This window comes from Diabrotica virgifera, chromosome 8 (assembly GCF_917563875.1).
Source record: "Diabrotica virgifera virgifera chromosome 8, PGI_DIABVI_V3a".
Taxonomy (NCBI): Eukaryota; Metazoa; Arthropoda; class Insecta; order Coleoptera; family Chrysomelidae; genus Diabrotica; species Diabrotica virgifera.
Window position 1 is genome coordinate 62879424 of NC_065450.1, and position 14275 is coordinate 62893698.

At 34.9% G+C, this 14275-nt stretch overlaps 1 protein-coding gene across 1 annotated transcript in view; it reads right to left on the minus strand.

The window, feature by feature from the left end:
- Nucleotides 1-1259: 1259 nt before the first annotated feature.
- The window catches only part of LOC126890654 (chitooligosaccharidolytic beta-N-acetylglucosaminidase), an 80405-nt gene continuing 67389 nt past the window's right edge, over nt 1260-14275 (minus strand). Inside the window, exons 6-9 of the mRNA XM_050659771.1 lie at nt 13272-13599; nt 6800-7017; nt 6486-6690; nt 1260-1569 (exon numbers count right to left, since the gene is read on the minus strand). Coding sequence (XP_050515728.1) covers nt 1339-1569; nt 6486-6690; nt 6800-7017; nt 13272-13599 — 982 coding nt within the window. The 3' untranslated portion in view covers nt 1260-1338. The remainder of the gene's footprint in view (nt 1570-6485; nt 6691-6799; nt 7018-13271; nt 13600-14275) is intronic.

Sequence of the window (14275 nt, forward strand, 5' to 3'; positions counted from 1 at the left end):
ATAGTAAGAATTTTGTCGAAAAAACATTCTTAGCAAAAATATAACCTGTAAAATTTTTAAAAAAATGGTGTATATATCACGTCTCTACACCTAGTAGAAGCAGAGTTTTAGCTAATAAAAGCAAATCTGCCTTTTTTTGTTTTTCGAGATTTTTGGTATCTAACAATTTTTAAGTTATTTTGAAAAAAGCATATTTTTCAAAATTTTAATTTTTAAAAATTTTATTTTGAAACCAAATTTTTTCAAAAATAAGCACTTTGAATCGATGAAACTTACAGATCATATAAACACAACATAAGTAAAATAATTTGTGGAGCGGTAACGATTAATTTGATTTAAGTTGCTAATTAGGGGATGGTCTTCCCGATTTTTTTTGCAAAAACAAACGGGTCCAACCTTATTTTGAGCGTAACTTGCTTAAATTTAATGCTAGAAACTTTTTGTAAAAACAGAAATAAAGATTTTTTAAACACTTTAAAAAAGTTATAATGAATGGGTTTTCCCCAAAAAGTGCTTAATTTTTTGGATATTTCACGTCGAAATATTCTATTTGAAATTTGGTGAATATGACTCTATTTTTCATTGGCTATTATAACTCTGGTTCTACGAGATCCAGAGACCTAACGTGTACACCATTTTTTTTTACTTTTTTATAGGCTATATTTTTGCTACGAACGTTTTTTCGATAAAATCCTTACTTTTTGAGTTACATATTTGCAAAAAACCGTCTAAAAATGTGGTTATTTTGTTGAAAAATGAACATATTCACTCGCAAATAACTCGAAAAGTGTTGACTTGGCGAAAAAGCTCTATAGAATAAAAGTTACTTAAAATTAGTTAGTTTACCCATTTTCGGACGTATTTTGGACATATATTTTTTCACCCCTCAGAGGGGGTGAAAGTCACCCCCAGGGCAAAAGCACACATCGGCACAATATCACTTTTTTTCTTTGACATGTAAGTTATATGTATGCCAAATTTCATGTCAATCCAAGCGGTTCTTTAAAATTTAGAGCAAAAACCATGAAAGAATGGACTAACAGCCCTGGATACGGCTGGTGTATTTATTCATTTCTTGTTGTCATCAGGTTGCGACAACTTTTAGTTACCTATATGGAGACCGCAAAGAACACTGAAAGGAAGGTATCTTCGGTATGTTCTGCCCGTTATCGATGTAAACCTCGACCGCGATCGTGACCTACACCGCGCTTATCCATGTATCTTCGGCACGTTCGTACCTACCCTTAGGCGAATAAATGTTTACTAACTAAATGTTTTATTTACATCCATTAAGTAAGTTTAAAACAACAACTTCACAATAGCTCTTGTCAAAATCCATTACCTATAGTTTTTACATTCTCCTTCATTCTCAATACACCATGTTGGCATAACGGCATCAGAAGATATTCCTCTTTTGATTAAACGCTCCCTATGGGAGAAAAATCTATATTGAGCAGAAGTGGCATCAGTGCCAGGGTAAGTCCATAATCTTTCAGCTGCGGCAGCTGTTCTAGGCCATGTTTTGCTGTCTATATTGTTGTCGTCTACCAATTCTCCCCACATGCAAACCTGTAAATTAAATAGCTTCATTAATATCAAAGAAAACCAATGGTAACAAACGTTTTTTTAATTATAAATAACATATAAAATATATTAATAAAAATACCGCTTCAACCATTATTAATGGCTTGTGTGTTGCAAGGACTTTCAGTTATAACACTGAGTAGGTTTTGTTGGTCTGTTTGTTTCGATCCAAAACACTTTTAATATTTTTGGTTTAGAACTTTTATGCTACCCTGTATCTCTCTCTCCTATGGCGCTACAGCCCAAGTCGGGCCCTGGCTTCCCCCAACATTCGCCTCCAAGTATCTCTGTCCCTGGCTGCTCTCCTCCAGTTGTTCACCCTCAATATCTCTTTAGCTTCGGTTTTCACTTCGTCTATCTACCTTTTCCTTGGTCTTTTTACTGGCCGACGTCCCAAAATAGTTCCACTAAGCGTTCTACTAGGTGTTCTGTCATTAGCCATTCTTATAAGGTGAACTGTCCAGCACAATCTTTGTATTTTTGCATAATTTGCTATGGAGGGTTCGTTGTAATATTGGTATAACTCGTAGTTGAATATTATTCTCGATATACCATTGTCGCAAATGGGTCCCAAATGCAATGCTTTCTTTAAAAAGCAGGAGCACACTTTAGTGCCTTTCGATTAGAATAAACGTTCTCCCCAGCAAACAGACCGACGTGTTAATGACGTGAATTTTGGGTACATTTTTCACCAATATACGTGAATTGCTTACGTGAATTTCAGGTGAAAATTTGGTTGGAATATCACATTGAAAATACGTCTTTAATTTACGTGAATAACTCGTCTTCAATAGACGTGTTATTTACCTTAAATAGCAATAAAATGTTTGGGGAAATTCACGTTTTAAACACGTGTTGATTAACGTATCTTTTTTAAGGGAACGTATATATATTATTTTCCACGTGAAAGAGACGTCCTCGGTTCACGTAAATAATTCGACCTTAATTAACTTATGAATCACGTAAATATTATTCTCATATTATGCTATAAATAAAACAAGCATATAAAGTATTCACAATGTATTTATTTAGTACAATTTAGAGACTTTAAAAACATTAAAACTTTAAAAGGGTAAACCCTGTAGTTGGCTGTATACCTTTGTTAAGACAACGTAGAATGAAGTAAACACTTCTGTTGTATGTAGGTATATAAATTTATTAAAAAATTCTTAAAATTTATCCACAAGGGAGTGGAAGTACAACAAAACGTTTTCGGTCAAACTGACCATCCTCAGTGTAAACGTCCAGTGTACAAGTAATTGAAACTAGCCACTTGAATAGGTGTAAAACCTCAAAATAACATTACTGCTACATTATGAGCTGTATAGTAATCGACAATAAGTCGATGTCTTAAGATTAAAAATATATCACATGTGGATGTATGTCATCCTTGCTCGGAATTTGCACAAGGTTGTTGTGATCAGGTGAGAGGTTAACAACCAACTCTCAGTTGGTTAAATACGTTTTTTTCCCGTCACAAATTACCGAGTTACGTATTCGTTGAAATTTGCCGTAAATTTAACGTAATTATCACGTAACTGGGCTCAAGTCTGTTTGCTGGGTCGTTGTTTACACAAACTAATATCATGTTGTGTGAACTCAGTCTAAAGCATAGATTGGATTGAAAAAAATTAAATAATTTGTTTGTATCAGAAATGGTCGCTGAGAGAATTAAAGGTAGTTGTAGGCATTTGCCAAATGCACTCAGCGATCGCAACCAATCGCCTGCGAGATAGGAATAGGGAGATCGTGAGAAGCGGCTGGAGATTAAAAGTTGTGTGAATTAGGTTTCAGTGACGAATTTTTTGAATTCATTCCCGAATTGGATACGAAAGGAATCATATAGGGTCAGCTAGTAAGGCGGTACACTTCTTTTTCGCCGATAGTGCGATGTTTGATCATTTTTTAGATCAAAAGTATCTTTGGCAGTAGTATTTTTTGGTGGTTGTACTGGTAGTACCTATGCAGTCGATGAAATAATATGAGGTAATCAACTATAAGATAATTGCTGTATGCAGGTGGAAAGTGTATTTGCAGTCTATAAAGTTTTTGGTGAAAGCAGGATAAACTGTAAGTTCTAATATTTATTTTTAATCCATTCTTTATGGAATAATTGAAGCTGAAATTGTCTGTGGAAGAAAAAACCCCATTTCTTTACAAATAATAAAATTTTGTCAGTGTTTAGTCAGAGGGTGATTATTTCTTGTTATTTGGTTAAATATGTTTTTGGTTTTAAGGGTTTCTGTATCTCTTAAAGATAAGACAAACTGCGCCCTTTTTGACAAATTATTTTCTTATTTATTTCTGGTTTATATTTCTGGTTTAGCTCTAGTAGCTATCATCTAATAATTTTTCTGGTTTAGCTTTAGTAGTTATCATCTTTTAGTTTTTCCCTTTTCTTCAATTTTATTTTGTGTTAATGTACTAGCAAGAATGATCCACCCCCAAAAAATCACCGATTCATCTCTTCCAACTCTGAGCAACGCGACATCGTTCTTCTTTTGTTAATGAAGTTTTAAATCCAAACACAGTTGTGGTTTTGATCAGATCTCCCCTAGGTTATTAAAACAATGCATTCACGCTCTCGCAGATCCACTGACGGATATTTGTAATGCCTCTTTTCAACAAGGAATATTTCCTAGTATGTTTAAACTATCTATTGTAATCCCTTTATTCAAAAGTGGTGATAAAGATGACCTTAACAACTACCGTCCCATAAGTCTCTTATCTGTGTTTTTAAAGATAATTGAAACTCTGGTTTATACTAGAATAAACGCATTCCTAAAAAAGCATAGTGTCTTGCATAATTTTCAACATGGTTTTACATCTTCTAAGTCTACAACTACAGCTCTTGCAAATTTCGTCAGCTTAGTGTTGGATGCTTTGGACAGACGAGAGAAGGCATGTGGTTTATTTCTCGATCTGTCCAAGGCTTTTGATACTTTGGATCATAATTTGTTGCTAACAAAACTTGAGAGGATTGGTATTCGTGGTGTAGTTCTAAAATGGTTTACTTCCTACCTAGAAAATAGAAGACAAAAAGTAAAGATAACATCTAATGGACTTGTAAACGAATCAAACACATTGGATATCCATTATGGTGTCCCTCAGGGTAGTGTATTGGGTCCTCTACTTTTTATAGTATATATTAATGATATAGCTTTGGTAACTAATTCACTGAGTGGAATTAACATCATCAGTTATGCGGATGATACCAACATTCTAGTCACAGCAACATCCGATCAAAATTTGCAAAATAAAACTACACAGATACTATCCACCATCAACAGTTATTTCTTATCCAACAAACTAGTTTTAAATGAAGAGAAATCAAAGTATATGATTTTCACGTCAAATAATTTATTAAACCATCAAGCCACTATACAAGCAGCAATAGATAAAACAGACTGCACGAAGTTGCTGGGGGTCCTGTTAGACAGTAATTTTAAATGGTCAAACCACATTTCTAATTTGAAATCCAGATTAAGTAGCGCATGTTATGCATTGAGAATTCTTTCACGTCTCTTTAATACATCAATATTAACCCGGCACCTGCCACGTGGGGTGCTACCAGCACCCCATAACACATTTTTATCAGATATTTGGTACTTCAAGTTTGGTAACCGAGCTGTGCGTCATAGTAGCTTTCTATAATATTATATAGCATATATGTGTTAGTGTTTGAAGTGGTTATTTAGTGTCATTCTGAACTTATAGCTCTAAAGTCGAATTGGGGTGTCATCATGTGGCACTTTAAGTTTTAAATTTATTTTGTATTTTTGATAAACAGATCAAATTTACATTTTTTATTGAAGTACCTGATTTAAATTATTAATATAGACTCTATACTCGCTAAATCTTAATTTTTTTAGATATTTTACTTGACTTCATTTATTATGGCTTGGTACTTGCTAATTTGCTTATAACACCTTTTTCATTTTATTTTTTAACTTTTGTAACATATTAGATAGTGGCTAATAAGTTAATAAAACATGTTTATTTATATTCCTTGTGTTACTTAACACATTATTTTGTTTTTTTAAACAAGTAGATCACAGAAAATTTTTAATGGGTGCTGTGAGCACCCCACGTGGCAGTTGGCGCCTTGCAAAGCCACGTGGCAGATGCCGGGTTAAAAACAGTATACTTTGCCCATTTTTACTCAATAGCCAAATATGGCATTGAAGTTTGGGGTTGTACCTCTGAATTAGAGCAGATATTCGTACTTCAGAACAGAGCTATTAGGATAATTTATAAAATGAAATTTAGAGATTCTTGTAGAGGCATCTTTAGACAAAACAATATTCTTACTATTCCTGGTCTGTATATATTTTCGTGTATAATGTATTTACATTGCAAAATTTATGAATTCAATAAATTTCAATTTAACCATGTTTATTCAACAAGATTCAGAGACAATCACTTTATGCTTCCACAACATCGTTCTGTTTTGTTGGAAGGTAGCACACATTATGCAGCCATAAGTTTCTTTAACAAATTGCCAATAGATATACGAATGAATTTACATCAGCCAAACTTTCGGAGGTGTGTACATCAATACATTTGTGAGCTAGAGCCATATTCTAAAAATAACTTTTAAGTATGTTTTGTCATATTTATTAATTTATATACTTTTGTATGTCTGTAACTTTGACTTGTCTCATACATGTACTTTGTACAATGTCGCATGTGATGAATAAATTTGACTTGACTTGACTTGACTTGACTGTTACATATTTTGGTGCCACATCTTTAAATTTTAGGTTTAGGTATTCGATTCCGTTTTCGGCAGTCTTGTGTTTTCCATCCTCTGGGTATATGCGCGGTTTAGTCAAAAAATATATTTGATAGGCACAAAAACACACACGCTCTAGAATACTAGAGTGAATTGTTTTACTCACCTCACCACCTAAAATACCTTTGACATATTTATCATACATTTTATTATCGTAAACAGATTTCCATTTGTGGTACTCCGTGGTACCCCAAAAACCGTGGTCAAGGTACCACTTATCCTTAGTTGATATAATAATTTGATATCCAAGATTTGCAAGTTCCGTTATCAGGTTGTTTTGACTTTCTGGTACCCAAGTTTGAATAATGTACCTAAAATGCATATATAATTATTATACCAGGAGGACATGGACAGACAGTGAGATACATAATATTGATAGAAGGTACCACAATAATATGATGTCTCAGAAAAATACATTACCTCTCCTTTGGCAAATACTTTTGGATAATCTTCGAATCAGTTAAGGTACTTGTCCAAACAACTATGGAAGTTTTATTATGTCCAATAGCTTTATCAAATGCCGCTAAATTTTTCTGTTGGAATTCAGACCATAGGCCTAGGTAAGTTTCTTCCGTTAACGGTTTACCTTTTAAATACTTTAGAATTTCTGGAGTGGAGTTCCAGCATGGAATGTAAACCTAGAATACATAAAATATACTATTGATACTATTGATTTGAATAATTAGCGCAGAAGCTAATGAGGAAAGTGAAAGTAGAAAGAATGTAACATTCTTAGTCATAGGAATGACAACAGTTGTGAGCAACCTTTTAGCCAAACCAGCGAAGGAACCAACTGCTACCTGTTTTATTTGGAAACGGTTTTTGGACCAGTGTTTGGGGACGCAGGTTGTTATTATCTGCGATATATTGGACTTGTTCTAGTATGTTGTAGTACTCATCAGGAAGTTCGTTTCTGGCCAATTGTACAGTGGCGTAGCCTAGTGGGGGCGGCCGTGGTGGTCTGCCCCGGGCGGCACTTTTAATTTAACCAACATTCGTCAACATATCCTGTTGATAAAAAATGAAAAAGACTAAGTGTTATTCAATCATATTCGACAGCACTCCAGATCTTTCTCATAAAGATCAAACAAGTCAGGTATTAAGATACGTAGTAATTGAAAATCAGGAAGTAAAAGTAATGGAATCTTTTATAGATTTCATTGAAACTAAAGACAAAACTACTGAAGGAATTTCAAAGATGATTTTGGACAAGATTCAAGCTGATGGCCTAGATATAAGCAACTACAGAGGCCAAGCAAGAAAGTATTCAGAAGTTTGGCAAATAATTCAAGAAATAAACCCTAAAGCTGAATTCGTACCTTGCTCAAATCATTCGTTTAACCTAGTTTGTTTTTTTTTTCTCATCAACACATCGTTGGGAAGTTCTGATAGCAGCTACAGGCAAAAGGGTTCAAGATACGCGGTGGAGTGCAAGAGGCGATGTCGTAAATGTGACATGGCACCATTACAAAGCCATTCTCGTCACTTTGGAAAAACTGACAGAGGCAGGTGAAAGTTTACTAGTTTCAATGCAGTCATTTTCCTTTCTTTGTTTTTTGGACCTGTGGCAACCGCTGCTACATGAAGTGAATGATGCACAAAAATATTTACAAACAAGGAGACTTGACATAAGATTGTGCGCTTAGAAAGTAAATTCTTTGCAGATGATATTGACAGAGAAAAGAGAGGAATGGGCAAATGGCGCTGTAGGTTATGCAAAAAATATGTGTGAAGAACTTGGAATTTCCATAAAACCTCGGAGGCGTAGAACAAGACCGCATATTTTAGATGACGGAACTAGAGATGCTAAATTGTCTTGTGAAAAGGAGTTGAGACGAAAGCTATTTTCTTCGTTAGATAGTTACTGTAGAAATTCGTGAGCGTTTCCAACAGCTACAGAATTTAACGGATAAGGTTGCATATCTAACTCCAGCTACAACTCTAACATTATTAGATCCAAACAACACTGAATGTAATCTTGACTACGCATCTGACGAAATTGACGAGCAGGATTTTAAGCTGGAAAGACTTCGACTACGGACTTTCGTTTCTGGTACAGGCAACGAAAATAAATTGGTTAATGCAGACTCACTTGAATTATTTAAATTTATTGTTAAATCCAAGCTGGAAGATACTTTGGCCAATATTTTAATAATGTTCCGAATATTTTTCACAGTTGCTATAAGCAATGCCAGCTGTGAGAGATGTTTTTCAAAATTGAAGTTGATTAAAAATTATTTAAGATCGACAATGAGTAGGTACTCTAAGACTAACTATTTTGTCTATTGAGCAAGAGGTGTGTGATGCGATAGACATTGACGGTGCAATAAAAGACTTTGCTCTTAAAAAAAGTAGACGTATACATTTTTAATTGAAGACGTAAGTTTTGTTTTTATTCTAACACATACTCATATTACTTTTCAATAAAAATAAAAATATAACATTGTAGTATCGTTCTAATTCTAATTAAAAATTGATTTTATTTAATCTTGTCGATCGTCAAGGTGTATCTAATCTTAAGTGGTAGGTACCTGAGTTATACACTGTGTCCGTAAAGTATGGAACAAATTCTTTTTTAGCTAAACAGAGCATTTTAAGAAATAATCCTGAAACACGTCGATTTTTGATTTTAATTTACCGTATTTTAAAACAATATTCTAATATACAGGGTGAATTACTTTCGAGTAATGACGTCACCGTCATTTTTTTTAAATGGAACACCCCCGTTTTGTCTCAATTTTCGGATTACTCTAGCTGAGCTGATTCCAAAAATGTATCACATGTTTATTCAAATTGGTACAGGGTGGACAAAAATACAATAGATTTGTGTGTGTTCATACAGTAACGCGTTAGTTAGTTTAGTTGAATATTTTAATTTAATATCAAAAATTAATTAAACTTTAATAATATGAGCATACACAAAACTATTGTATTTTTGTCCACCCTGTACCAATTTGAATCAATATGTGATACATTTTTGGAATCAGCTCAGCTAGAAACATCCGAAAATTGAGACAAAATGGGGGTGTTCCATTTAAAAAAAAATGACGGTGACGTCATTACTCGAAAGTAATTCACCCTGTATATTAGAATATTATTTTAAAACACCGTAAATTAAAATCAAAAATCGACGTGTTTCAGGAGTATTTCTTAAAATGCTCTGTTTAGCTAAAAAAGAATTTGTTCTATACTTTACGGACACAGTGTATAAATGTATCTAATTGGTTAAAGTAAAAGAATTTTTGTATTAATAAACGTGATTGTAAAACTTAGATAAACTGTTTTATTTAAAATCTAACCTGTATAATGAAAAATTATGATTACTGTTCTCGCCGAAAAGTTCTCTATAATTAATGTATTTAATGTATAGTATACATTAAATTAAAATACCTAAATAAGAGGGCGGCAAAATTGTTTTCCGCCTGGTTGGTCAGTCTGTTTCCGTACCTATTTCAAGTTGTTTTAAGGAGGTTTTTGGCACTGGTGTTAGAGCCGTTGATCGTACGTTGTACGTACTTGTTGCCGAGAGAACGGATTTTTACGAGTGGATGTACCAATACCGACGGATAATGCCAATGCTTTGTGGAAAACATTGGCATTATCCGTCGATGGCCACGTTATGCCCACTTTCGAGGAGAGATGAAGTGAGTGTCGATAACGATTCAAGTAAACTGTTAACCTAGGTATAACCATATCATCGGGCGATGCTAGGAAAATATTCCACCAACGCATCGGCAATTTACATATCTAAACCTCTATCATTGTGTACATTGTACCGAGTATAGTGTGAAACAAAATGAAAATAGACGGTTTCGCTTTGATCCAATTCGAGTCTCTTACTATCCTCTGACACGTGTCCCAAGTGACCATCTATGTCGCTGTGATATAGAATTTAAAGATAGAAAAGGGAGCATTACTATATAAATTTTCTCTGTCACCGCTGCATTTTTGGAGCAAATCATGCTCCATATTTATAGCGAACGTATAGATACTATGTAAATACATTGTAGCGGTTACGTATTACGTAAGAAGTAGACTTTATAACGTAGAAGTAGATTTTCTACCTTATAGCGATATTTCAAATTAAGCGTGAAAAGAGAGCATTATTACCTAGTTTAGATTCCTAGCTGTAACGTTTCTCAGATAGAGAACAGAGCTAAGAGCCGTGAAAAAAGAAAAGTTGAGGTTATGCCTGTGGTCTGTGCTGTGCTGTGTGCTGTGCCGTGTGTCACGCGAGTCTCCCCTGGTTCATCGATTGAAAAAAGTTGTTTTGTAGTTTTTAAATGAACAAACTGAATTATTAGTGAAATAATTTCTGAATATTCTGTACATGCTGTACATACTGATGAATGGTATTCTGAGAAAAAATTTGAAACTATTGCAGCCTGCAGCGGATTGGACCCGTCAAGGAAAACAGCGCCACCAAAGGGAGAGGCAGAATAAATAAGTGACTTAATTTTTCCTAACATTTTATTATATAATAAAAAATTGCAAACTATATAACGTTTGTATTTAATTTGTCCACAACACATAGTAATAATACTAGTTTCCTCAACTTTATATTGCCGTAGAATATTTTTTTACTTTAATTAGAATGTCAATTATATATTTACAATGTCAAGTAAAAATACTGTCTACAATAATATAAAGTTAAAGAAGAAATTTTATTGTAAATATTTTTTTAACGTGCACTCTACGAGACATAGTTGACACAAAACTAAAACATATCTGATACATAGCTGCCGCAGATAAGTGACATTATTTGATGCATGAGAAAAGAGTTTTGCTCCATAGCTGCAACATATATCTCACATCCTTTAACGCTTAAGAAAAGAGTTGTTCTGTAGCTGCGACATATACGTGGCATAGTTTAGTGCTCAAAAAAGAGTCTTGCTCCCTTTTAGGGTAGGACATAGGAGCATAGCAGAGATAGCTCTGCTATCTTTACGGGCTTTTCTTGTGATGTATCTATGATAGAGCAAGGAACATGTGGGAACATGTTTCTAGGTTTACCCGTTATCAAAGAGGGTTTGTAAGAAGGCTTCTTCTTCTTTAGGTGCCGTGTCTGTATTCAGAAGTTGGCCGTCATCACATTTACAATTTTCTGAAACCTCTCTCTATCGACTGCTGCGCGAAATAATTCTTCTACTGTGCAGCCACACCATTGTCTAATATTACGCAGCCATGAAAGTTTCTTTCGACCAATCCTAATCTTTCCCTCCACTTTTTCTTGTATTATAAGACGAAGCAGATGGTATTTAGGTCCTCGAACTATATGGCCGAAGTGTTCTGGTTTTCTCCTCTTTATGATGCTTATGAGCAGACGTTCTGAATTCATCATTTGAAGAACATCTTCATTGGAAGTGTGCGAAACCCATGATATCTTTATGATTCGTCGATAGCACCACAATTCGAATGCTTCTATTTTGTTTAGCATTGTGATTTTTAACGTCCATGTCTCACAACTATACAATAAGATAGACCACACATAACATTTCAGGACCTTCTTTCGAATATTCATCGACAGGTTTCTGTTATTGTAGTTATTATCTCTTCATCAGAGTCACAATTTACATTTAACCAGCTGCCAAGGTACTTGAAATGATTCACCCGTTCTAACTCCTCTCCATCAAGAGAAAGCTGACCCTGATCTATATTAATCTTTCCAACTACCATCCACCTTGTTTTTGAAATGTTGATTTTAAGGCCTCTCCGATAACTTGCTTCACTGACTAGATTTAGTAGTGTCTGAAGATCTTGTAAATTTTTAGCAAGAATGACTGTATCGTCAGCGTATCTAATATTGTTGATTACTTCTCAGCCTAGCCTTACTCCCTCTTGTCTGTCATCCAAAGCCTCCCTAAAGATTTCTTCAGAGTACAGATTAAGAAGGGTGGGTGATAAAACACAACCTTGCGTACTCCACGTTTTATCGGTAGCTTTTCAGTACGACTGTCTCCAATTTGGATAGAGGCTACTTGATTGTAATATAAGTATTTCAGCAGTCTTATATCGTAGTGGTCAAGTCCTGCTGCCCGCAAGCAATCGAAGAGTGTATCATGTTGTACTCGGTCGAATGCCTTCTCGAAGTCGATGAAACAAACATAAACGTTCTTTCGGAATTCACAACTTTTTTGTAAGAGAACGCGCATACAAAATAGTGCTTCTCTAGTTCCTAGACCATTTCTAAATCCAAATTGCTTATTACCCATTCTAATTTCGCACAGAAGGAATACTCGGTTTTGTATAATACGTAAAAGTATCTTAAGTGTCTACTTAGTCTAAACTGGTTAGTCTAAAATCGCTACATTTGGTGGGCCTGCTTTTCTTTGGTAATGTTATAAACAGTGGCTCCAACCAATCATCTGGTATTTTTCCTTCGTTGTAAATTTTGTTGAAGAAAGTAGTCAAGTAGGTATGTTTTCCTCATCTAGAAGTTTAAGTAGCTCAACAGGGATTTAATCTGGTCCAGGTGCTTTATTGTTTTTGGCTTGTTGTATTACTTTTATGACTTCCGACTTCAGTATACTGGGACCTCTGTCTAATTGGTTGTCACATTTAGTATTTGGAGCATTTTCTCGAGAAGCATCGTCAAAAAGGTCACTGATGTGTATCTCCCATTCTTTGCACTGTTGTTCGTGATCACAAATTTTTCCGTCTGCGGTTTTAAGTACGTGAGCATTTTTCTGTTTTCTAATTCAAGAGGTACATTTAAGTTTCTTGTGGAGGTTGAAACTGTCATGCTTTTTTTGGAGGTCTTTTATTTCTTTATATGAATTCTCGAGCCAGGATTTTTTTGGCCTGTTTGACTGAAGACTGAATTGAATCAAAGCTCACCTACTGGTTGGTAAATATATTGAAATATATAAATATTGAATTATATTTTACATACCTCGTCACCTCCCATGTGGAACATATGTCTATCTGGGGTGACATCTACAATATCTTTATATAATTCAGTCAAAACATCATAGAGTTTTGGATTAGAAGGGTTCAACTGTCCACAAGGAGGTTGAATACAAAAAGATCTCCATGGCTGTTTATTCACGCATACTGCCAGATATCCCAAACCGGCCCCGGAACCCCAATTCCACCCCATTCCTGCATGAGATGGACCGTCTATTTCGACAAGAACCCTTACTCCTCTAGTTTCTGCGTAATCAATAATATCTTTAACATTTTCTGGTGTGTAAACTTTCTTGGGGCTATAGGCTCCAAACCTAAAAGAGAAGAAGTGATGAGATTTACAATTATTATTTTATCATCCATCTAAAAAGGAACAACTTATATTTATGAGTATTTACAGTAATGGGTAGTCTATAGAGAATTTGGAATGAAATTGAATACATCATCATCATCATCATCTAACCCGGATCTATCCACTGCTGGATATAGGTCTCCCTCAGTCTTTTCCATACATTTCTGTTTTGTGCTGTTTGGTCATCAGACCATCTAGTTGGCGGACGACCTCTACTTCGATATGCTTCTTGTCTTGGTTTCCAGTGTATTATTCGCTGTGCCCATCTGTTGTCTGACATTCTAGCTATGTGTCCAGCCCAGTTCCACTTTAGAGTCATAATTATTTCTATGGCATCCGTCACTCCTGTTCTCCGTCTTATCTCCCTGTTCATAATTCGATCCCGACGAGAAATGCCTAACATTGAGCGTTCCATGGCTCTTTGGGTAACACAAATTTTATTTCTTACTTTCTTGGTTATTGTTAAAATTTCTGCACCATAGGTAAGTACTGGCAACACACACTGATCAAAGACTTTTCTTTTGAGACATATAGGAAATTGAATACAAAGAAGACAAAATCGGTCATCAGCAAGCACCAAAACCGAAGGGTGAAGGTCAATGTCGACAGAACAGATCAGGAAAGAGTAACAAGAATAA